Genomic DNA, 25037 nt, shown 5'->3' with positions numbered 1-25037 from the left:
CTATTCCACTAACACATACATGTGATAATGCAGCATTTGGTGATGTTTGGATGCAATTAGGTACAACCAAAGAAGGTGATGTACCAGATAACTTTGATGTCGGAAGTTTTGAAGAAGCAGAAAACTATGCATGGAGCCTTTCGGGTTATTCAGATATCAGATATGGAAATCCACATTATTATTTGACGACATATCGTAACACAGCAATGATTCAAACAGGTCATAGTGATGCTTCTTCGACAGAAGATGAACGAAAAGTTTTAGCGAATACTATTTATTATTTATATCAACGAACATCAAATCAATATTCATATGATTATTCATTTGAAGATCGAACAGCACCAACTAAACCGACCATTACACAACCAGACATAAGTGAAAGAAAAGTTCAACTTTCATCCGAAGATCCGAAAGATATTTATTTATATCGCGTTGAAGGACAAACATATAATGGTGATGAAAAATTTACATCAGATATTGTTTCATTTGAATATCCAACAGGAATCAAAGAATATTATTATATCATTGATAATAACGAAAACACAGAAATTACAATCGATATGGAAAGTGAATTTAGCAAAACGACGACAGGAATTATTGAAAATATTATCAATGAAGATGTACATATTCATGCAGTAGCCATTGATAACTCAGGTAAAATAAGTGAAACAGCGCATTTTTATCTTGCGAAAACACCTGATCCAACAAATACATTTTCACAATCGAATACTTATTCACAGAGTAATACATATTCACAGAGTAATACTTATTCTCAATCTAATACTTATTCACAATCAAATACATATTCACAATCAAATACATATTCACAATCAAATACATATTCACAATCAAATACATATTCACAGTCAAATACATATTCACAGTCAAATACATATTCACAATCAAATACTTATTCACAGAGTAATACATATTCACAGAGTAATACTTATTCTCAATCAAATACTTATTCACAGAGTAATACATATTCACAGAGTAATACATATTCACAATCTAATACTTATTCACAGAGTAATACATATTCTCAATCAAATACTTATTCACAATCGAATCCAATTACTGCATCGAATACATATTCACAATCAAATACTTATTCACAATCGAATACATATACACAATCGAATACATATACACAATCGAATACATATTCGCAAAGTAAAACATATTCACAGTCAAACACATTTAGCCAATCAAATACACTTAAATCGTACAGAACACTCATTGATTATTCTGAGGGCAGCGAAGATGTAAACAAGACAACTTTATACGGAATTGTTGGCGGTGTCGTTGGCGCTATTGTAATTGCGATTATTATCATAGTTTTGTTCTTCGTATTGAAGCCCAAGAACAAAACAGATACAGTGCCAGAAGAAAATGCAGAAAATGTTGAACAAAATGACTCAACAATTGTATTCGATAATCCGCTCTATAATAACAATGAGGATGATCCATTTGCAACTGAATTTAATGACGAAGATCCTCAAGAAGAAATAGTTGTATAAAGAGACATACGGTTTCAAGCACTCCAGGAATTACCTGGAAATTTACATGAATTTTAAATAAAGAATTTTCGAAATCAAATTTAAATTCTTTGAAAAAATTGGATAAATTTTGAATTCAAATTTTGAATGTATTCTGCATGCTGACTTTCTGTTTATGTTGTAGACACTGGTTCTCTAAGCGGTGCTGAGAGAGGGTTTTTCATTGTTTGTGTTGTGAAACATCTAAATAACTTCCATGCTTCGAAGAATGAGTTTGAATTCAAACAAACATTATCAAATTTAACGTAAATATTTAAAACATTTAATAGAAGAAAAAAATGCGCCATAATCAATAAATGAAACATATCTTTACTAATAAAAGAACATTTTTCATAAAGTGATGGTTCAATTGTTTGAATAAAATCAAAATTTGGTTGTGATGATATTTCTTGAAGTTTTTCTATTTCATCATTTAGAATTATTTTCGCAATTTCATTTGGTTTAACACTTTCTTTGATTAATTTCTTGTCTGATGATATATTTGTTATCACAGAAGGCGAAGGTTATATTTTTATTTGGAACATAAATAATAGTACTTATCGAATTGAACAAAATGAAAAATAATGGGAAATGTAATGCGTGGACATTTCAGCATCCGGCGGTATTAACAATTGTGGATCTGTTGGATTATTTTCGTTACAAACCACCGAAGACAAAATATTATAATATCACAAAATTAATCGTATTCAGATTTTTCATGTACACAAAAGGATATTTTAAAATAAGTTTAAACTTCTGCATTTTTGTATTTAAGTGGCGATTCATATTTTATTCAAAAAATGAAGAAAAAGCCAAAATATTCAGTGCGTTTGAGCAAAACAAAACAATTAAAATCAGTGCACATCCAAATCTACCACTCTAAGAAGTGTATTTAATCACAATAAAAAAGAGAACTTGTTACATCAGACACTCTTTTGAGTTCTGCAAACTGGTTCAGCAGTCGAACCAAATGGTGTAAATATTATGCAAAAAAGAAATGACAATAAAGGAAAACAAAGTGAAGAAAATGTGGAACATCCGCATATACAAACGAGAAGCTAAAAACAACAAATAAAAAATATATATTTAAAGAAATATTAAAAGTAATAAATTAAATGTTCAACAACAAGAGATATTTTCAAGATAGATAATAGCAGCAAACAGAAGGAAGAAATGACGTTTTGTAGGAGCACAAATTCACAAAACACATCATTTAAAGTGCATTAATTCTATTTAACTTATTTTTTCTTTATTTCTCTAACACAAAATTCTCACTGAGTACTTTTTAGTCCATTTAGAAATTTTGGTAGAAATAATTTTTGTGATTTATAATAATTTCAAATTTTCAAAATATTTTCTTTTGATTAAGTAACGATTAAAAATTAATTAATTAAAAATTCCAAATGATCATCTAAACTAGAAAAAAAAATTATGTAATTTTTATTTTATTTAAAATTGTGAACACTTCTTAAAAAATTGCGCATGAACCCTTTATATTCTCATTTTTGGTTTTTTATATTTTCAATCACATGGCGAACTGAAGAATGTATGACATCCATCACGTTTTGTCGCATAAATGCTGAGCACTCGATATAATCACACGCATTAATAATATTCCCCATCTCTTTGCCTTGTGCTGTTGAAACAGTATTGGAACCTTCAGAAGTTGAAAGAATATATTCATCTCAAAGATCACTTTTCATCCCAACTAAAATATATACTGCAGATGGACAACATTTTTTTATTTCAGGAATATAAATATCTCGTATGTTTTTAAGTGAAACGAGTGAAAAACAAAGTAAGAATACGTCCGTATCTGGATAAGAATATGGGCGAAGTTTTTCATATTTTTTTACCATCTGTATCCCAAGGTTCATAAGGAATTATTTGATTTTCAAATTTTACATGAACTGTACAGCCATCAAAAATTTCTGGTATGTACATATCCTGCGTAAAACAAACGTCTTGAGGGGCAATACATGAAATCAAGAAACACGTCTTACCAACGTTACTATCGCCAACTAAAACACTTTTTATGAATTCTTTATTCATGTTGGGTTCATTTGGGCTGCCCCAAAAGCGCGATTACACGCTCAGCAAAACATTTTTTAAGGAATGATAAATGATACTTGCTACAGCCTTCTTGCATTACATGTTTGGTTTAAACATGTCTTTGACTTATCAAATATAAATAAGATTAAATATTAATATCAATATTTATTAAATGCATTGCTAATTTGGGAGGAGCTTCATAAAAGCAATTATCTCCATTGTTTAGTAAATGCTATTTTTTAAAGAGTTACCTAAGGATAAAATGATAATGAATTCTTCTTCATTTTTAATATACTTGTATACATTTCTTTAAAGAAAAAAGTAATTGTGGGGTATGATTTTTAATATATAAGAAATTTTATCATTTAATAGCATGTTTAGCTAATGATATAAATTAGTTGTTAACCTCAGTTTATAATCCTAGTGCCTTCTTTTTTTCTTTAATTAATGTAATTATACTGTCATTACAATTTGACAATGCTAATCCATATGCTGTTTTAAATATTTTAAATGATTTCCAATCATTGTTTAAGAAATTCAAATTATTGAAATAAGTATTTTATGAAATATATAAATATTTCTTATATTTATTTCAATTCCTTTTTGTTCAAGAAGTAATTCGCATATTTTTACACAATTTTTCTCAGATGCCCACATAAGTGCAGTACAAAGTTTTAATAATAATTTCCAAATAATATTTGGAAACTTCTAACATTAAAAATAAACCTCAAACAAAATAAAAAAATATTTTTTGCATTGATATCTATTCCTTTTTGATCAAGAAGTAATTTAACTATTTTTATATTATCATTTTTAGTTGCTATTATAAGTCCTGTGTCAAATATTTTTATTAAATACCATATATTTTAATGAAATTTCATATATTTAAATAAAATATTAAACAAAACAAATAATTATTTTTAGAATTAATATCAATACCTTTTTGCTCAAGTAATATTTTAACAATATCATAGAGATTTTTTTTAATTGCATATGTAAGTGCTGTATAAAATAATTTGAACAATTTCCATATGTTATTTTGTAACAATAACTAAATAAAAGAAATATTAAACACAAAAAATAAATAGTTTTCGCATTAATATCAATTCCTTCTTGTTTAAGAAGTAAATTCACTAATTCAATATTACCATTTTCACATGCAAATATTAATGGAGTTCGAAATAACTTAAATAATTTCCATATATTATTATGAAATATAAAATTATTAAGATGAATATTAAATGACATAAATAAATATTTTTGATATTAATATCAATACCTTTTTGTGCAATAAGTAATTCAATTATTTTAAAGTAACTATTTTCTGCTGCAAATAAGAATGCTGACCAAAATAATGTAAATAGTCCCCAAACATCATTTTAAAATATCAAAATCTTAAAATAAACTTTTTATAAAATATGATAATATCTTTAGCATTAATATCAATTCCTTTTTGATCGAGAAGTAATTTAACTATTTCTGTATTCCCTTTAGAAGTTGCAAAAATAAGTGGTGTTCTATATAATTAAAATAAAAATCAATTAAAATTTTGATACATAAAAATATTTAAATGTTCATTATACAAAATAAATAAATAGTTTTAACATTAATATCAATTCCTTTTTGTTTAAGCAGTAATTTTATAATTTCAATATGAAGTTCTTCCAATGCAAATATAAGTGATGTATAAAACAAATTAAATAATTTCCAAATATTGTTTTGAAACAATAATTTCTTGATATAAACATTGTCTATAATAAAAAAACATTTTTTGAATTAATGTCGATGTCTTTTTGTTCAAGAAGTAATTTCACTATTTCAATATGATTATTTTTCGATGCTTTCATAAGAGCATCTTCAAATAATTTAAATAATTTCCAAAAATTTCATAAAAATTAAAATTTTTCTTGATAAACGTTAAATAAAACAAACAAATATCTTTAATTTTGATGTCTATTGCTTCTTGTTTAATAAGTAATTTAACAATATCTGTGTAACCATTTTGTGATGCACAAATTAATGCTGTTTTAAATAAATTATATAATTTCCTTATGAAAATTTGAAACTTTAAATTATTAAAATTAACACAATAAAAAGTGATAAAATATTTCTAGAGTTAATAATGATTCCTTTTTGTTCAATAAGGATATTATTGACTTCAGTACAATTATTTTTAGTTGCTGCAATCAAAGGCGTGTCAAATATTTTAAGCAAATTTTAATTATACTTTTGAAATATAAAATCAATTCAACAAATTCTGAATGAAACAAATTAAAATTAGTACAATTAACATTAATTTTTTTATATCCAACAAGTAATTTAACTACTTCAGTGTTACCTAATGAAGATGCAAATATAAGTGGTGTTTCGAATATTTTAAATAATTTCCAAATATTATTTTTATATATCAAATCATTAAAACAAAATTTATTAAAATTAAATAAAAATTTTTTTCATATATATCAATTGGATTTTTTTCAAGAACAAATTTAACAAGTTCAGCATTTCCTGATGCTAATGCAAAGAATAAAATGTCTGTTTTCAATTTATTATTTTGAAGATAATATTTAACAAGATATAAATTACCAATTCGTGCAGTTTCCCTTAAAATCGAATCATTGATATTTATATCCTCTTCTAATAAAAAAGAAAGAATTTCATAATTCCCACTGAAATTACAAACTTTTACTAACTCGTTAATCGATTGTGGTTTATCTGGATATTTATCAAAATAACCAAATTGGTTTATATTTTCTTTTCCAAATATTGATAGCTTTACTTCCTTATATTCTCCTAATTTTTCTAAATTATTTTCATAAATATAATGAAAGATATCATTTCGATGGAATTTAATAGCAGCATCAAAAGATCCTTTGAAAGATGAATGATTTTGTTCACATAAATGAATTATCTCTAAATTTCCACCAGCAACTGCATATTTACCTGTGTTTTCTGGTTTAGCTCCATTCATAAGTAAATATTTAAAACATTTAATAGAAGAAAAAAATGCTGCATAATCAATTAATGTAACATGATGATTAATAAATGAACATTTTTCATAAAGTGATGGTTTGATTTTCTGGTTATAATCAAATTCTGGTTGTGATGACATTTCTTGAAGTTTTTCTATTTCATCATTTCGTATAATTTTTGCGATTTCATTTGGATTAACTCCTTCTTTAATTAACTTTTTATGAAGTTCCCAATCATTCTTTGATAGTTCTTCTTCTGATCTTCGATGCGCAAAATATTGAGTTCGAATATTTTTAATGATTTTTTCATCGATTAAATTTTGTGATATCATTTCTTCAATGAGATTGTATGCTTCTTGTACTTTAATTTGTGATATATGTTTTGCAAAAATTTTAATGATTTTGGGATTGTTTTTATTTATTTGTTCTTCTTCTTTTTCAATTGATTTTAGATACTCTAAATAAAATTCACTTGAATTCTTTTGAGAAAAAAATACAGAGAAAATTAAAATACTAATAACAACGTTAAAAGAATATGGGAAATTTGAATCAAATAATTTCATTGTTTGCTGAACTGTGAAAAAAAAGTTTTCATTAGTTAAATCAAATATTAATTTTTCCAGAACATGCATTTTTTGCAAGTATTCAGATTGGATATTAGATTTGGTACCAGGATTTTTTGGTTTCCTTAATGTACGACGAGGATTTGGTGTTGGAACACTCATTTTGCTGATTTTTTTGACTCTTCATAAACATTTCAATTTTTGTATAGTTTATTAAATTGATCCAACTGTACAGTTTCGAATTTACTGGTTTACACTAAAAGTTTATTCGGAACAGTATAAATTCCAACTTCCTTACAGAGAAATATAGCAAATATTACAATTTGATAAACAGTGACTTTCCTTAGTTCTGAAAGATATTTATATATTTTTTTATTTTAATAAACTCAAATCTCATTTTAATTAATAGATCTCCATTAATTTTAAAATTTTAAGTTCCTTCCCAAACATCAATATTTATCGGCTTTATAAAAATAATTCCTATTGATGACTAAACTTTATTTTATAATTTAAATTTTAAAATACTGTAAAAGATATTTAAAATCAAAATAAAAATCAATTTAGTTTACTGTGCATTTTCTTGAGCTTCCTCAGCTTTGAGTGTTTCGATTCCTTCTAATACATTATTATATTCTTCTTGATATGTATTATCTTTTGGTGCACGAACTACAACACATGCAACCGGAGATGTACGCTGAGAGTATGCACTAATCTGTTCTTTTGATGGAAGGAAAACAAAAGGAACATTCTGATTTTCGCAAATTGCTGGAATGTGTGCAATAATGTCCATTGGTGTCACGTTTCCACCAAGAACTACTATACCGTCTTCCTTCTTTTTTAATGCTTTTCCAGTATCTTTGACTCCGTAAATTAAAGATTTGGAGTCAGCACATTTAGAAATTAAATTACCTATTTTCTTTGTAAGGCGATGTCCAGCAAGAGGATGTGCTATTGGTATTAGTGGAACTTGTCTTGAATGATGCCTTCCCATTTTTTTGAATTACGACCACAAATGACATGTGATGTGAAATAAGTATAGGATTGTGTATTTGTTCAGAAGCTTTCTAACATTCGAATCTAAAATCATTTATAAATGAAAGTAGAACTGCTGTTACAAAAAACATTGTTAGTTCACAATAATACATAAATAAAATAATCGATATCACTTTCATTTTTTCATTTCACTTCAATCTATTTAAAGACATTATGAATTTTTTTCACTTCAATACTAATGGTTAAACATAGAATGATTTAAATTATATATTATATATAATATTTTTTAGGGAAATAAAACAATTTAAAAAAAGGGTAAAAGTTTCACCAAAGGGTAAATCTTGGAAAAAAAACTTTATCAATGATTGAAGGAGACGAACTAGGTTTCATTGAAACACCTTCTAATGAACAATCATTAACAGGTAGTATGACAAAGGAATCACACCCAAATTTCCAAGTACCCGTTGCAGATGCTTCAACAGGATATTTTGCTTCAATTATTCATGGTGGCTTTCCTGATGAACCATCATTATTTGAAGAAATGGGTATCCACAACACTAATGTTAAAGAAAATCTAAAAACAATTCTTCTTCCTATGTCACGTTCCCAAAATACTATGGCAGATAATAATTTTTTGGTTGGATTATTATTCTTTTGCTTTTTTGCAGGAGCACTTCTCCTCTTAGGTAAAGTTCGATTTGGAATGGTTTACATAATAGGTATTACAGGATTTAGTCTATTATATTTCTTGTTCAAATTCATGCTACCAGCTCCTGTAGAATCACTCGGATCCACTCTCTTCACAGCTCTATCATATTGTACCATTCCATTAGCAGTCTTTCTTGTCATATCATTTATTTTACGACTTCGTTCACCAACTGTAAAAATAATTTTTGCGCTGCCATTTGTCTCTTGGGCCGGAATTTCAGCAACAAAATATCTTCTTCCACTATTGAATATCAATGATTCAAAACCACTTATATTTTTCCCTATTTTTATATTTTACTCATATATGCTTCTTTTACCAATTGCATAAAATTTGTAATAAGCATAATAAACAGATATCTAAAAAAATCATTTTTTTGAGAATTTATAAAATTTTTTGTTGTAAATAGTTTGAATTCATGATATCAGTTTACATTAATTTTTATTGGGTATTCACTTGTATTACATAACTGATCAATATCATTATATTGGATAATAAGTGATGAAGATGGACACCAAGCCCTAAGAGGGGATGTATCGATTTTAAGCTCTTCAAATTTTGACATTCAGTATTTGTTAGATTTTCAGGATTTGAAGCTGATATTAAAGTTATTCATTATTATTATTATTATTATTTGCCAATCTCAACATCATTTGTTCAACTTCAATTCAATATCATTGAATATGATTATTGATGAGTGATTGTTATTTTATTCATTGTTTTCCCAGAATAGTTTGATTTATTCAGAAAATGAAATTAAAATTTTCAACAATTACTTCCTTGTTATTTTGTTTATTTTTTTTGAATCAATTTAAACCATTGAAATACATTATTATTAATATTTATTGGCTTAAAACGTCATCAAATATTTTAATTTCTGAAGGTGACTTATTGAAAATAAAATCATTTAAAAACTTTTGATGCAAAACGACATTTTAATCTATCGTAAATATTTAGACATTTTTCAATACACATCAAAACATCCGTTACTTTTTTACCTCACCTTGCTGTACAGCAATTATTGCCCACTTGGTAACTTTTTCTTTCGTTGGTAAAATTTGCCGAAAGCATTGTTATATTTTACATTTTTTTAATGGCGAACAATTGTCGAATTGAAATACCTATTAATGCTATTATGAAAATATTACCATTTTATTGTAATGAGGATTTTTGTTTTTGTCTTGGTGAAAAAAAAGTTTTTTGTAATAAATTTCTTGCAGAAATTATTTCACCAACAGTAGCTCTTACCAACAGGGGAAATCCTAACAATAATAGTTTCATTGTTGATTATCAAGATCATGATGGAGATTTTGAACTTCTTTTATCAATCTTTAAAAACAATTATGTTAACATTCCATCACATAAAGTTAATGATATTTTTGATCTTTGTTTAGCATTAGGTAATGTAGATCTTGGTCAACAAATTCGGAATTTTATAAAAAGTTCACATACTGAGTCTTCAACACAAATAAAACAAGGAATATCTCAAGAAATTCCGATATATATTCGAGAATTAACTGGATGGTCAATGCAAATCAATGTTTCTGAAATAGAAACAGTTGGAGGATTGAAAGAAAAGATAAATCAAGAAAAAGAAATTTCTGTTTCTAAACAACGACTTTTTTATGAAGGAAAAGAATTAGAAAATTCGAAACACTTAAGTTTTTATAATATTAAATCCAATTCCAATCTTTATTTATATTATAAGCGAAGTTCTTCTTGTAAACAAAAAAGTTTTATCGTCCCTGTAGAAACATTATCTGGAAAATTATATAAAATTGAAGCAAATTTAACACATTCAATCAGAATTTTGAAAGAAAAACTATTTAGAAAAGAAAAAATTCCAATCGATAAGCAATTTCTTTATTATAAAGGACGACTTCTGTATGACTTTTTGAGGCTTGAAGATTATGTTTATGAAGATTGTTGTTGCAAAATTTACTTAGCATCAAATCCTAATGAGGAGTTTTCAATTACAATCTTTCCCTTATACAAGGAATGTTTTTCAATCAAAGCCTCATTTAAGGATACAGTATTAAACCTAAAAGAAAAAATATTTCAACAAAAAGGTTTTCCTATTCAAGAACAAATTTTACCTCCTGAAATATCAAATATAGATTTGATTACAGAACATTTTGCTCCGAATGAATGTATTCATTTTATGTTAAAATCTGATCCACTACCAGCGATATCAACAAAACCAAACCCGTTTCCAATTGCAATTAAAACTCTTTCTGGTAAAAATATATATATTGAAGTATCTCCAGATGAACATATTGAAGATGTAAAAGCAAGGTTTTATTTTCTTGAAGGAATGCCACCAGAAGCGCAAAGATTCATATTTGCTGGAAAACAATTGGAAGATGGCAATCAAATTAGTGATTATCAAATTTCTAAAGGTTCTGTAATACATTTAGTTAATAGACTTAGAGGTGGTAAACCAGTAATTTATGTGTATCCAAAAGAGAAAATGGATGTAAATATTAAAGTTAATATCAAAGGTGATTTTACATGTACATATCCTAAATATAATAATGAAACAGGTTGGAATGTTAACGTGAATGAAAATGGCATTATGATAAACAAAGATGATCCAAATTCAATAGAATATGATAGTTTGTTTTGGGAATGTTTGTTTAATGATAACGAATTTAAATTTGATGAAGGATTTATTTTATCAAAAGAAGACGCAGATAAATTTTTGGAAGAAAAATTATACTATTTAGGATTAAGAGGAAAAGAAATGATAAGTTTCATACAGTTTTGGTTACCACAAATCCAAAGAAGTAATTATACGATGATTAAATTCTTAAGTGAAGAATATGAAAATGTGGCACAACTTGAAGTTACGCCAAAACCTGAATGTGTTATTCGAGTATTTATGATAATGAAAAATTTGAAGAATAATAATAAAATAGAAGAATTACCACTTCAAAATTTAGACAAATTACATAAAGAACGTAATGGTTATACAGTTGTAGAATGGGGTGGTTCAATTCTTTATGATGTTTAAGTAAAATGCATTTTCCAAAAATAATTGTGTTTGAAATTTCAAATAAGTATCACATAAATTAAATAAATATCTTTAGTATTAACAAGAAACTTTGAGGTAAATTTATTTCCATAATATGATATCTCAAAAACGTGTTGTGAGGAATGGTGTGCTGCTCAAGACAATATGAAAGATGGGAAGAAATTTATAAAATCCAGACATCTGAAAAAGGATTTGTTCAAGGAAAGCAAATTGAGATGTATATCCACGAAGTTGGATCCAAAAACGCCTTAAAGATATCTTCAACAAATTAGAGTTGGCTTCACATCTCATCATTTATGAGTGGGCCACTTCTCTCTCTTCTTGCGCAAGGCCCTAACAGTGTTACAACAAATTAACAGTTGGCTGCTGTTTGTGTGTTAAATTATATTTATCCGCCGTTGTTGTGGTTTTTGTATTATAGAAAGAAAGAAAACATTTTAAACATGAAAAACCTTTTGTGCTTAATTTTGTTGTTATTTGGAAAAGCAATGCTGGGGATGTCCGGTATTTTAACAGTAAATAATTTGTTAGATAAATTCAACAGTTAAATGAATAAATAAATATCTTTCGAACTTGTTCTACTATGTTTTATAATATAAGTTGTCATCGCGTTTTAGATATTATTATGTTTTGGTAACACTACGCTTAGTATTTGGGTAGGAAAAACAATGAAAAAATGCAAATTAAATTAAAAAATATTGAATACAGAAATAACTTAAAAGTTGAAAAACAATATTTTATTTACAAGTTTATCACTGAAGTTGATTTTCTTTTGCTGAACATTGGAGATAACAATCAAATTTTTGGTCAATAACAAGTTGCACAACTTCTTCATCTGAAATGCAATTTGGAACATCATGTTGATATAAATCAAATTTTGTACTAATAAGAAATGCTGTGGCTTTTGGAGCATAGTGTTTGATGTAATGAATATGTTTTTTGTTAAATTTTGAAAAGACTCTAGATTATTAAGTTTAAAACAAAGGAAAATAATATTAGATCTAATATAACAAAAATGATTAAACCCATCACGAAAGTCATCGCTTAGTAAAACTGTATTGAAAAATTAGCCCTAAAACTTCTTTCATTGACTTCAATTACCGGCGAATATGAAAATAACTAGAGTGTACTCTTCTGTAAATGGTGTCCCACTCAATGCCATCATTTACTGAAAAGATATAAAAACTTATAAATATTCTTTTAAATTACCAAGCAATAATGATAAAATATAGGAAATATTGAAAAATCAATCATTTGATTATTGTTTCTGAATATTTGTGTTGAAAAAAATCATTTGAAAAGAGGTAAAATAAAAAGTAATATTTTAATTCTTATTTAGAAGAATTTAAACAAATTTGTTTAATTAATTCATCATAAAAAATCAAATTACGTAAAATAAATTTACAAACAATTTTATACAACGCCGTATTTTTCTTGCCATTCCACATACATTTTTTGATCATAAGCTTCACTTGCCTTAGTTCTTTCCAATGCAATTAGCACGTCATCCATAGTTATTAGTCCGATTTTCATTTTTTCTTCTTTTACTATATCCAAAAACAGATCGCCGAATTTCTTTTGTAACTTCTCCAAGAGCCTTCTTAAGGGTAACATTGCTGCTTCTTTACAAACCAACTTGATATCGCTTCCACTATATCCATCTGTTTTTTCAGCGAGAACATCAAAATCGATATCATTTTCAGTTATATCAATCGTTAATAATTTTTTAAACATGTCAGCTCGTGCATTAAAATCGGGTAATGGAACTAATATCCTTTTATCAAGCCTTCGGAGAATGGCGGGATCTAAATCAAACGGAAAGTTGGATGCCGCCAAAACAAAAACTAATGAATTCGAACTAGAAAGCCCATCCATTTGTATTAGAAGTTCAGTTTTCATGCGTCGTGATGCTTCATGTTCGTCATGAGTTGAACGACGTGACATGATCGAATCAAGCTCATCAATAAAAATAGTAGATGGGGAATGATAACGTGCAAGTTCAAATAGTACTCGAATGAGCTTCTCAGAGTCGCCATGATACTTACTGACAATTGTTGATGCAGATATATTAAAAAAAGTGGTGCCCTCATGGGCAACTGCTTTGGCTAATAATGTCTTCCCAGTACCAGGAGGACCATGAAGAAGAACTCCACGCCACGGTTGAAGAAGTTTACGATCTTTAAAAAGATTTGGAAATTTAAGTGGTAGAACTACGGACTCTCGAAGTACACGTTTGCAATCATCTAGACCAACTATGTCGGTCCAGGTAATACCAGTGTCTTTGGTAAAGATATCACGTGCAATTATTGATGTCAGATCTCCAAAATCAGAACGAAGTTGTGGAGGAACAGGATCCAAAAGTTTACCATTGGGATCTGGTGGAGTTGTAAGTATGTCTTTTTGAGGTTTTTGTTTATCATTTTTTGAATGTGATACAGTGATAGATGAAGCATTCACTAATAGTTGGTTTTCATCATCTGTTTTTTTGGGTGGAGGTTTTTTACGTGCAATATGTGGAGGACGACCATCTCTTTGAGGTTGAATTTGACGTGGTGAAAGATTATCATCTGTTGAAATAGATGTAGTACCTGTCTTTCTCCTTGCTTGTTGTACAGATTTTTCAACAGGTTTAACAAATTTGACTTTATACCCATACTTTGATTCATAAAATTGCTCATAATCAACAATGATTCTCATAAGTGTTATGTTATCACAAAGTTCAAACCTGTCTGTTCCAATTCCTGCTTCTTGAGCAAGTTTTTCTGCAGATTGGACATATCCTAAAGTGAATAAGTGATTTAGACATAAAACCAAGGAATCACGAACCCTCCGTTTTTTTTCGCTCTCACAAAAATCATTGGTCTGCGTCTTACATCGTTGTTGTGCTAATGCAATTTCTTCAAAACTGAGCATTAGATATTTGGGGTGCCCGTATGCACTTTTGATGGGGGGGGGGGGGTAGGTTGAATGATGGTTGGGGTACCTTAATACTGAATTTCTATTGTACACCAATTATCATTGTAAAACCTTTTGATGATGCTTTGTTCAGTGCTGATTTAAATAATTTCAATAAATTCCAAATATTATTCTGAAATACGAAATTATTAATATAAATTTCAATTAAAACGTATAAATTTTGCCTTTAACATTAATATAAATTCCTTTATGTTCAAGAAGTAATTTAACTACTTCTATATATCCTTCTTCAGATGCATACATAAGTACTGTATTAAATAATTCATATAATTTTCAAATATTGTTTTGAAATATCAAATTCATAAAATAAATATCATATATATATCTTTAGCATTAAAATCAATTCCTTTTTGTTTAGAAGTAATTTAACAATTTCTGTACACCCAAATTTAGAGACACAAGAAGTGCTATATAAAACTCAGAAAGTGTAGGAGCATATTTACTTCCATAAATTCTAAAAATAATATGAAGATCATCATGTATACTTATTGAATTCAAGCGCACAACTTTTGTGTAATGCATATAAAAATGGTGTAAGCAAAAGTGAATATTTTTTGCCATGCATGTGTCCGTTTATTTTTGTCTGGCCACCTTTAGGATGAACAAACAAAGTCAATTTTTCTCTTTTTAGAATGGAAGATAAACAAAGAATTGCACAATTCCATGAAATGTTCCCAAATAAAGATGTATCAATTATTAGCGAACTTATAAAGGAATGCCGTGATGATGAAGAAATTATTGAAAGACTTCAAAATCAAGATTCCTCAACAACTTGGAAAAAGTCAAAAGCAAAAAATGCCCCACAAGAAAATGATCAAAGACGAAAGAGAGAACAAAAACCAAGACCAAAAATTATTAAAAAAGAAGAAAAGATTAGGAAGATTACTTCTAAACCCAAACCAGTTATATTTGGTCAGCCTAGCAAAGCTTCGTGGGGAGACATTCAAGTAATTGATAATGAAATTGTTACTCCAGAACCTCCAGCTGAAGAACAACCACAAATTTTAAGCCGACCACGTGAAATTCCTTTGCCGTCACAAGTTGTTCCTTCACCTTCCGAACCAAAACCAATTAATGATTTAAAGCCTAAATATCAACCTAAAACTCAACACCAACCTCAACCTCAAACAGAACAACCACTCAAACAAGAAGAAAAACCGGTTCAACAAGCCCCACCAGTTTTACCACCTGTTGAACCAGTACCAGTTCCATCAAATGAGACATCTAAACCTAAGCCCAGGCCAACACGCCTTGCAAGCACAGTTCTTTATCTTCCTACAGACATATCTGAAGTGGTTCCCAACTATTCTAAATTTGGTACATTTGATGGCCCCATTCCCAAACCTGCTCCGATTCAAAAGCCAGTACCACAGATTGCAGACAAGTCCAATTCCTTCGAGGAAATCGAGAAACCGAAGCCACAAGCACCGATTAAAGATGAAAAAGAAACAGATCGTCCACAGCCACAACCGCAACAACAACAACAACAGCCAATATTAGTTCAACCACAACCTACTGTTTTCCCTCAGTACGTGTTCCAGCAGATGCCAAGCGAATTTCAAGGAACGCCATTTGTATACTTTACACCATACCAACAGTCACAGGGACAGAGTGGGCAAAACAACAACAATCAGAGACCAATGGCATTTAAATCAGTAAATGAGGAACAGGGAATGCAACAGCAACAGTTTGTATGGCAGCCTGTATATGGTATGCCGCAATCATTCCCACAAATAGTACCACAAGGACCAATGTTTATTCCTTACCCCGCGGGACAATTTCCAAACCAAAGAAAGTAAATAAACTTTTTTAAAGTGATACTTTTTATGTTTGCGAACAACAAAATGTAAATTTTTTATTCTGGTAATGTTTATTATGATCTGTATAATGTTCTTTTTAGGGTACTGAATTACACTTTTTCGTGAAGAGAGAAAACTTTATATATAATGGATAATTTATTATAATTAATTTATTCATATATAATTTTAATCCAACACAGTATAAATATTTCCTGTATAAACATAAATAAATTTAGTTACAATCTGAATCAAACAGAGATTGTCAAATTTGACTTTAAATACGACCACAACAACAAAAAATTAAAAAACTTTAGAAAAGAAATTTTCTATGTTAATATTCATAATTTATTAGCTATAATAATTGTTCTGCAAGTCCTTCATTAACAACTTCATCTTCGCCCTTTTGTTCGTCTTCTTTTTCAAGTGTCAATTTACTCAAATCCACTGGCCAGTTTATATAATTAAAGAAGAAAACATATATTCCAGTTGCTATTATGGAATAGAACTGAAGTATATAATGATTTCCAAAGTATTCACTCAACATTGTTTTAACTTCAGAAATCACCATAACCGCAAAAGTAAGTCCCCCAAAAGACGTTAACAACAGTTTTTCTTCAGCGGTTTCTGACTTAAACCGTATTGATTCAATTACAAACGCAATCAAATAAACGGTCATCAAAACTGCTTTTAGTATTGAAAAGATCGTTTGGATGTTTTCTTTAGAAACATAATATCTGCTGGATAAGGAGATGGAGTAAATTGAAGAAGATGAAAGAATTAAGAAGGCTAGACCAAATGGAATAAATTGATTTAAGAGCCAAGAAAATGTAACATCTTCATATGCAACATCTCTCATTTTAAGCATTGAAATTGCTGTGAATAACGTTGCAACAATTAGAAGCTGTGAAAGTATAGAATCAATAATTTTCAAAAAATCTGATTCAACAAAATATTCCAAAATATATAATGGATCCGAAGCAAAAATGGCAATTAAATCTAAATAAAACATTAACTTCTGTGAAATATGAGACTTCTTAAGACTAAAATCGGATAAAAGTAAACTGATATAAATCACAAGAGAAATAACAAAAACAACAAGTCGAATAAAAACTTGGAAAAGACTGAAAGCTGGATCAGCATATGTAAGAATGAACTTCACTGGTATGTATGGAATGTGATCGGGCGTCCTGATTGTAACAAAAGCAGACATGTGATCAAAATGAATAAGATCTTCTTTAAAGAGTCTGATTTTATTTGACGTTGATGTGTTACTAAAGACAATAGTAAATTCCCTGGTGGGCATTTCTTGTTTTTCTTCTAAGCGTGTGCCCAATAACATAAATGAATAAAAATATGCACTGATTTTAAATTGCATAATTTCGTTGCAACCAGAATTAAAAAGCATGTCGATTGCAAAGAAGTCATGAAAGAAATGAAGTTCTGAAATATCAATTGAAAATCGTTGAGAATGAGAAAACATATCTTCGTTGTCCAAACGGAATGGAATCTCAAGCGAGTCTGTGTATGATGGCCCAAGGAACATAGTTAAAATTATGAAGAAAATTGAAATGAAGAATAAACAAATTATTATTACTGATTTGCTATGAGTAATTACCTCGAGTTGTCTCCCAAGGAGGTTATTTGATTGATAGTCAAGCCCAACTGGTGTAAGGTTTTCTTCTTTCAGTTCTTCCATCCTTGTGTTTAAACAAACACTGTGAATTGATTTGATAACGATCATAAACCGTTATTTACCAAAAAAATATTTTTTAACAAATATTCCAAAATATTAAGTAAATTAAGATGATTAATGATATCCATTCATTAAAACCTTCATATTATAATATTATATTTTATTTGAATTAAATATGAAAATTACAATATTCATTTCTTTGCCATTATAGTCTTTTTCATTTGGTACAATAGGAACGCTTGCATGTAAATGATTCATGTTAGTTCTAAAGTCATATTATTTCCATAAATATACTTGCTCAAAGAGTAAGGAATGATCAATTAAAATTTAAAAACAAGGACTATTCAATTTAAAAAGTGGAAGAATTAAGGCAAATTCCAAATGAATCAACCACCCGGCCCAAGACCAATTGGTCCGCCTCAACCAATTCCATCTCCAAGGCTCATTCAAATCAATCAGCCACAAGAAATACTCGAAGAAAATGAGTATATATCCAAATTAGTAGAATCTCTTAATGAACATCAAACATCATTTCCAAATGCTGTTACAACCAACATTGCAGCTCAATCTGGAATGTATACATCTGATAAAAACGTTGTTAAAGTTATTACCGTAATGACAGAAAAATTCATTTTAGATGTTTTAAATGAGTGTAAAAAGGAATCTCCAGATATTCAACTTTATACCGTCAAAAAGGCGCTCGGGAAAAAAGACATACGATGTGATAGACCAGATTACATTGTACAAAATCAAGAAGCCTCTGATTGTGCTTTCAATCAAAATTCTTTCTCTGGTTTATTCGATTTCATTGATAGAGAAGGCACAGGAAATGGATAACATATTTTCGTTGATGTTATTATATAAATAAACTTTTTCTCTTAGATTCGAATGTAAATTTTCCTCTTTAAGCAATGAATATGTTTCATTATAATTTTGTAAAATAAATATTTATTCATTCGTAAAAAATTCATAAATTTCTTCAGCAGATAGTGCAGGTGGTGGCTCTGCCAAAGCAGGAAACTTCTGTACTTCTTCATTATGTCTTTTAATGTTTTCATCAAAGTCTGGGAATAATTTATGAATGTCCTCATCTGTAATTGGCGCTTGATCTGATTTACCATGAGACGAGCTCTTTTTTTCGGTATCACTTTCTGAAGTTGCACTTGAATATTCTCCTTCAGAAGTTTCTGAAACATTTCCTTTTTTAGAAATTAGGAAAGAATCAATTACTTTTGCTTTCCTTATTGGTCTGTGTACAATTGTTTTTGCTCTTCGCTGTGGTTTCTGACACAAGAATCCAAAAGGTTCTTGATTAATTATTGGTTCTTTAAAAGCCTTAATCTGTAAATCTATAAGCTGAATTCTGTTAAACAAGTTCATTTGTCTTTTAGCAGTACTTTCTGAAATCAAATCAACGTTGACTTCCATTTATTTCGGTCTATTGGTAATCTTTTAATTAAAACGAACTTTGTCAATTTTGGAGAAAAGTGATATGAAATGAAAGATCCGTTTATTTTTAACAAAGAAGAAATTTTAAACATTCCATAAGATATTTATTAAAAAAAAAATAGTTCTAAGACTTAAGCTATGTCAGCCCCATTATCTGATCAACCTTTTCGCGTAAGGCTGAAAGCGTTGTTGTTTGAAGAGTTTCTAAATCTAATTCAAGAACTTCTCCTTTGATTCTGAAATTCTTTTCATATCTGTATAATATATCTATTATTGCTTGTACATGTACTTCATCATTTCTGAGTGAATTTATGTCGGATGTCAATTGACAAATTTCTGCTTTTGTAAATGTCTTTTTGATTTTTGGTTTCGGTTGAACAGGCTGTTTACTTGGCCGCGGGGACTTTGATTTATCCTTTTTTGTTAAATAATGTGATGTTTGTTTTCCTGATTTCAATGATAAATTAGCTAAATCATCTCTTAAAGCATAAAGCTTGTTCATCCAATCTGTTTTTATATTGTCTGTTATATATTGTGAAAGTTTTCTAAATTGTGATTGCATTTCTAATGTTATGTAACCAAGAATAGAACTCTTATTATTCACCAAAAAAGAATTTGACCAAATTAGCTCAACATCTTCTTTCCATTTCGCTACAGTTGGGTATTGATCTGAAACGAGTTTTTTACGGACGGTTCCTAAATCCATTGGATTTTTGACAATTTGAAAATAATTTGGAACTCGATCCCTTTCTGGATCAACTGGTTGTGCAAACATCTTTGAAATTGTGAACGACGACAATTGATCCATTACTTGAAGGCATCGTTCTTTCTGGAATTGCGAAAGACACATCTGGCAAAACCGCAACGGACACATAGTGAATTTGTTTAGGTTTGTTTGAACAGAGTTCGTCAAATCCAATGCGCTGGCAATCGATTCTTTTATGGCGTTTTAGAGGTATATAAACCATTTAGAAGATCAGAACTTGTGAAATAATATTTATAACTTACTGTATTAAGGTTATTTTGAAAATAAAGGCCAACTTTCAAAATAACAATTAGAGAAATCATCTTTAAACCAATGAGTGCGGCTTAGTTTGTACTAGGGAAAATGTGTAGAGTCTAGGTTTGTTGCGTATTCTCTTTTTAGATGCGTTAACTCGAGGTTAACACACGAAAAAAGAACACATATATGAAGACCGTTAAATTGAAAAATTTTGGTTCTTTGGCACCCAGTTTCCACGAAATAGCATGGAAATTGTTTAAATTAAAAGACACGGCGCTTAATTGATATCAAAAGTTACTAGAATTGATGTTGAAATTCTAAAAAATAAAAAATCTAAAAGTAAAAATTCACAATTGAGAAGTCACTAATTTAAGATTGATTAAGACTACAAAAGCAATTTTTATGAAACTGTTTAAATAAAAAAGAAAAAATTAATTAAAACTATCAGAAAAATGAATTTTATAGGATGCATTTAATATAAAGCATTTTAATATTAAGCCAAAAAACAATAACTACTGGATTTTTATTCCACAGCCGTATCGTATACAATATTCTCTTATGCAAAAAAGAATAAGTGCAATTGTTTTCTCGACAAGTTTGAATTCAAAAATAAAAGTGGTGCAGAACCGTTTATTTTAATGTCTATCAGCCTTGACGAATTCCAAAGAGTTCAAAATGAAGTATTAAGATATAAAACAGAAAACCATAACCTTCGTGAACAACTTAAAAACTTGGGAACAAATTCGCAAACATTTCTCCAATCATTATTTTCATCTTCCGAAAACGCTGAAATAGAAAGATTGCAAAAAGAAGAAACTGAGCTTAAAAATAGTCTCGCTAATATAGAAGAACACAATAAAGCAATAAAAGATCAAATAAGAGAAGCAAATTTACCTACGTCACAAACAGATCAAATATCAATTCTTGAGTCACTCTTTTTAACAAAGAAACGTGAACTCACTAGAATGAAAGAACTTAATTCTACCACTCTTTCTGATCTCGAAGAAGAAGTTAATCTTGCACGTGAACTTTGTGATTCATTAGAAAGTGGTCGTTCATCTCTTTTGCGCGACAAAGAAGTTCTTGATAGTTCTATTCTTTCACTTCAAGGTACTAAGCAAACAATTTCTTCACGTATTCAAGATCTCCAACAACTTAATCAACAACTTCGATCAGATCTTGGTGTTAAAGCATCAAATGAAACAGAAAACGCAGATGTTATTTCACAGGTATCTAATGCTAATCAACGTCTTTCCGAACTCGAACAAGAATTGTCAACAATGACTAAATCATTTGAAGATGAAGAAACTCATCTTTCTCAAATCCTAGAGTCAAAGAGTAAAGAATGGGCTACTATTGATGAACAAAATAAAGCTAAGACAGCAGACATCGAAAATCAACTTAAATCGCTGCGATTGGAACTTCAGTCGCTGAAGAAGCCAACCGTCGCAGAAACGGTCGAAATTGATGTCGAGACGCTGATGACTGAAAACACGGCCTTGCAAACAAGAGCCGAACAACTTGAAGAGCGTAAGAAAGAACTACAAAATATCGTGATGAAGAATCAAATAGATTGTAGTTTTCTTGCTGATTGGATTAAGAAAGAACAACCTACAAAGAAAAACGCGGACACAGTATTTAAGGAACTTATACAAAAAGAACTAGAAGCAAAAGAAGAACTTGCAAAATTGCAAAATGAAACTAATTCAAAGAAATGAATTATTAATAATTTCATAAAATGTAGAAAATTATGGTTAGAAGTTTTAAAGGTTATGTACCTTATTATGTTATATTTAAAAATAAGAAATAATATGAATTTTGTTTCGACAAAAAAATATGATTTACAAATTTTAATCATTTTTTATATTACTAAAAAATATGGAGGGTACATGAGTCAAGCATTAAATTGAGCCTATGGGTAATGTGAAATTTAATTGATAAAGCATAAATTATTTCATTAACATCAAATGATCCAATATTTTTATGCTTAAAAGTTGTGTTTTGGATTATGTTGTAAGTTAATTTGATTTGTATTACCATTTGTTAAGACAATTATACTTTAAAAATGTTTTTATGTGAATTCTTGTGAGAAAGTTGATTTTACAGGCTGTGGTAAAGCGGTTTTAAGTAAAACATGTAAAACATTGATGGCTGTGGCTGAAAAGTTAGCAAAACTTGAAAAAAATGCAAGCGATCAATGGCCCTTCAAATCAATTGAATATGACATGTGTTCTATTGTAAAGCATTGAATAATTGATAGAAACCTATAAAATCCCGTTTACTTTAAAACTAAACGGCATAACAATGCTCGAAACATCCGAGAACACAATGACAGAAAGTGAGAACAAGGCTCGTTTGCTCACAATGGAAGATATCAAACCATTGTTACAAGAATCAATCAATTATACTGATGATTCTATTGATACTGACTATTTCCGAAAAGATGCCATGAAAAGAATGGAAATGAAGCTTTCACGCCTTAACCGTGGTATTGCACCCATTTATGAAAAATGGCCTGATGCAACACCACTTCAATTATTTGTTGCATTTGATATTGCAAATTGTTGTACCGATGATCTAATCCTTAAACTCGATGAAGATGGCTTTAAGGAAGATGTTGATCAAGCCTTGAGGGTGAAATTTTCCCCTCCACCTAAAAAAGAAGTTTCACAACCAACTACGGATCCCGAGACTGACTCCGAGTTCCAAGACGATGGAGATGACGAAGATGGAGAGTTTATTCTTTCTGTTCGTCAACAATCTAATCACCATCATCATCATGAAAGAAAAATGACCAAACCCAAAAAATATTCTCGTGGTCGAAATCAAACCAGAAATCAAGATGATCCAATTCCACCTTGTCCCAAAGATGTCAAAGAAGAAGATTGGAAAAAATGGAGTGATGTTCATCGTAAATCCTATTTATTAGGAATGAAAGATCCCAATGCATTTCTCTATCGAAATCCACCGATTGGTGTTCCACATAAAACAGGTCCATGGACAGATGATGAGAAAAAAGCCTTTCTCAAACATCTTAAAGAAGTTCGAGGAGACAACGATACCATTGAAGGTAAGTGGGGGCTTTTTTCAATGGCCATTCCTGGACGTGTTGGGTATCAATGTAGTAATTTTTATCGTCAGTTAATTCTTGCAGGCGAAGTTCATGACTCACAGTATTTCATAGGAGATGATGGAAAACTTCATCATAGGTCTCACTTTCATCCTGATGGAAAACCACCATCACGTTCCAAAGGAAAAGGTAAAAAAACCGAACTAATTAACGTCGACCCAAAGAACGTTGTATCGGTCAGGTTTATTTGGTCGGGCAAAAGTGTCACGGCATCCAAGAATGCAGATGCTCTCGGACCGAATGTTAGCAGATATGAAAGGTGGGCATTTCTTAACCCTATCCCTGGAGCTATTGATTATATAACTGGAGAAAAAATTAGGGTTCCTGCTATGTCACCAGATGGTTATGTCTTGGATTATAACACATGGATTTCTACCCTTAAGACACATAACGAAAACCCATTCACTAGAAATCGCTTACAAAAACGAGATTTGGTTGTGCTTACAACTGAAAATTATGATGAATATAAGGACAAAATCAAAAATCTTAACTTGAATGAATTATAAACGCAAAAAATGGATTTGATTTTTTTGTTGATGATTAAATCAATCAGATTTTTGATTTTTCTTCTAACAAAAGAAGATATTTAGTATTCATTCAAAATATTCTATGAGATATTCAATTTTGGGTATCGTTTTATTTGAGTAAAATTAAAAGTGACATATATAGTTACACATTTGACAATCCAAAATGACTCTTTGGCCTGAATCACAGACGATTAATGATAGGGCATATCGAAATTTTAGCACATTTACAACACTAGACTCTCCTATTGTGGCACTTACATGTACACCATCTTTTGTATATTTTGCAACAAAAAAAAAGAGTTTATTATATTATCCCACAAATGAATTTCAAAGTGGACAGCCCAAACCATCTAAAGTTTCTTCAATGCGTAATATAGTTCAAAATTCTGTTCAGTCAATTGGATATGTTTATTCTTCAAGTAATAAACCACTTATTTACATTTTAGCCGGGAAGGAACTTTTTATCAGGCCTGAAAAAGAAGAAATAATATCCTTTAAACCGGCATTATTTGATAATCGCCCATTACAAATCCAATTTATATGTACTTTAAACAATCATTCACAATTAGTTGTATGTGATAACAACGTCATAAAAGTTTTTA

At 29.3% G+C, this 25037-nt stretch overlaps 11 protein-coding genes across 11 annotated transcripts; 7 read left to right on the top strand and 4 right to left on the bottom strand.

The window, feature by feature from the left end:
• Positions 1-50: 50 nt before the first annotated feature.
• On the top strand, positions 51-1520 carry GO595_006607 (bacterial Ig-like domain protein; the record flags this gene model as incomplete). The annotated part of the gene is made up of 1 exon (XM_067919979.1): positions 51-1520. One exon carries the CDS (start codon positions 51-53, stop codon positions 1518-1520), a length of 1470 nt encoding a protein of 489 aa, XP_067773485.1.
• A 6170-nt stretch (positions 1521-7690) lies between these two features.
• GO595_006606 (50S ribosomal protein L30e-like protein) lies at positions 7691-8116 on the bottom strand (the record flags this gene model as incomplete). Its single annotated transcript, XM_067919978.1, has 1 exon — positions 7691-8116. One exon carries the CDS (start codon positions 8114-8116, stop codon positions 7691-7693), a length of 426 nt encoding a protein of 141 aa, XP_067773484.1.
• Positions 8117-8479: 363 nt separating this feature from the next.
• Positions 8480-9154, top strand: GO595_006605 (Yip1-domain-containing protein; the record flags this gene model as incomplete). The annotated part of the gene is made up of 1 exon (XM_067919977.1): positions 8480-9154. The coding sequence occupies one exon, from the start codon at positions 8480-8482 to the stop codon at positions 9152-9154; it is 675 nt and encodes a 224-aa protein (XP_067773483.1).
• A 1831-nt stretch (positions 9155-10985) lies between these two features.
• Positions 10986-11837, top strand: GO595_006604 (Ubiquitin family protein; the record flags this gene model as incomplete). The annotated part of the gene is made up of 1 exon (XM_067919976.1): positions 10986-11837. One exon carries the CDS (start codon positions 10986-10988, stop codon positions 11835-11837), a length of 852 nt encoding a protein of 283 aa, XP_067773482.1.
• A 1434-nt stretch (positions 11838-13271) lies between these two features.
• On the bottom strand, positions 13272-14771 carry GO595_006603 (ATPase, AAA family protein; the record flags this gene model as incomplete). Its single annotated transcript, XM_067919975.1, has 1 exon — positions 13272-14771. One exon carries the CDS (start codon positions 14769-14771, stop codon positions 13272-13274), a length of 1500 nt encoding a protein of 499 aa, XP_067773481.1.
• Positions 14772-15466: 695 nt separating this feature from the next.
• GO595_006602 (uncharacterized protein) lies at positions 15467-16633 on the top strand (the record flags this gene model as incomplete). The annotated part of the gene is made up of 1 exon (XM_067919973.1): positions 15467-16633. One exon carries the CDS (start codon positions 15467-15469, stop codon positions 16631-16633), a length of 1167 nt encoding a protein of 388 aa, XP_067773480.1.
• A 352-nt stretch (positions 16634-16985) lies between these two features.
• On the bottom strand, positions 16986-18176 carry GO595_006601 (uncharacterized protein; the record flags this gene model as incomplete). The annotated part of the gene is made up of 1 exon (XM_067919972.1): positions 16986-18176. The coding sequence occupies one exon, from the start codon at positions 18174-18176 to the stop codon at positions 16986-16988; it is 1191 nt and encodes a 396-aa protein (XP_067773479.1).
• Positions 18177-18707: 531 nt separating this feature from the next.
• GO595_006600 (transcription initiation factor TFIID subunit 10-like) lies at positions 18708-19163 on the top strand (the record flags this gene model as incomplete). Its single annotated transcript, XM_067919971.1, has 1 exon — positions 18708-19163. The coding sequence occupies one exon, from the start codon at positions 18708-18710 to the stop codon at positions 19161-19163; it is 456 nt and encodes a 151-aa protein (XP_067773478.1).
• A 748-nt stretch (positions 19164-19911) lies between these two features.
• On the bottom strand, positions 19912-20625 carry GO595_006599 (Bromodomain containing protein; the record flags this gene model as incomplete). Its single annotated transcript, XM_067919970.1, has 1 exon — positions 19912-20625. One exon carries the CDS (start codon positions 20623-20625, stop codon positions 19912-19914), a length of 714 nt encoding a protein of 237 aa, XP_067773477.1.
• Positions 20626-21416: 791 nt separating this feature from the next.
• GO595_006598 (uncharacterized protein) lies at positions 21417-22496 on the top strand (the record flags this gene model as incomplete). Its single annotated transcript, XM_067919969.1, has 1 exon — positions 21417-22496. One exon carries the CDS (start codon positions 21417-21419, stop codon positions 22494-22496), a length of 1080 nt encoding a protein of 359 aa, XP_067773476.1.
• A 586-nt stretch (positions 22497-23082) lies between these two features.
• On the top strand, positions 23083-24414 carry GO595_006597 (Myb-like DNA-binding domain containing protein; the record flags this gene model as incomplete). The annotated part of the gene is made up of 1 exon (XM_067919968.1): positions 23083-24414. The coding sequence occupies one exon, from the start codon at positions 23083-23085 to the stop codon at positions 24412-24414; it is 1332 nt and encodes a 443-aa protein (XP_067773475.1).
• Positions 24415-25037: the final 623 nt, after the last annotated feature.

Source organism: Histomonas meleagridis (assembly GCF_020186115.1).
Source record: "Histomonas meleagridis strain 2922-C6/04-10x chromosome Unknown contig_44, whole genome shotgun sequence".
NCBI lineage: Eukaryota > Parabasalia > Tritrichomonadida > Dientamoebidae > Histomonas > Histomonas meleagridis.
Note: the sequence above shows the minus strand (reverse complement) of the source record. Positions and strands in the feature narration are given on the sequence as shown.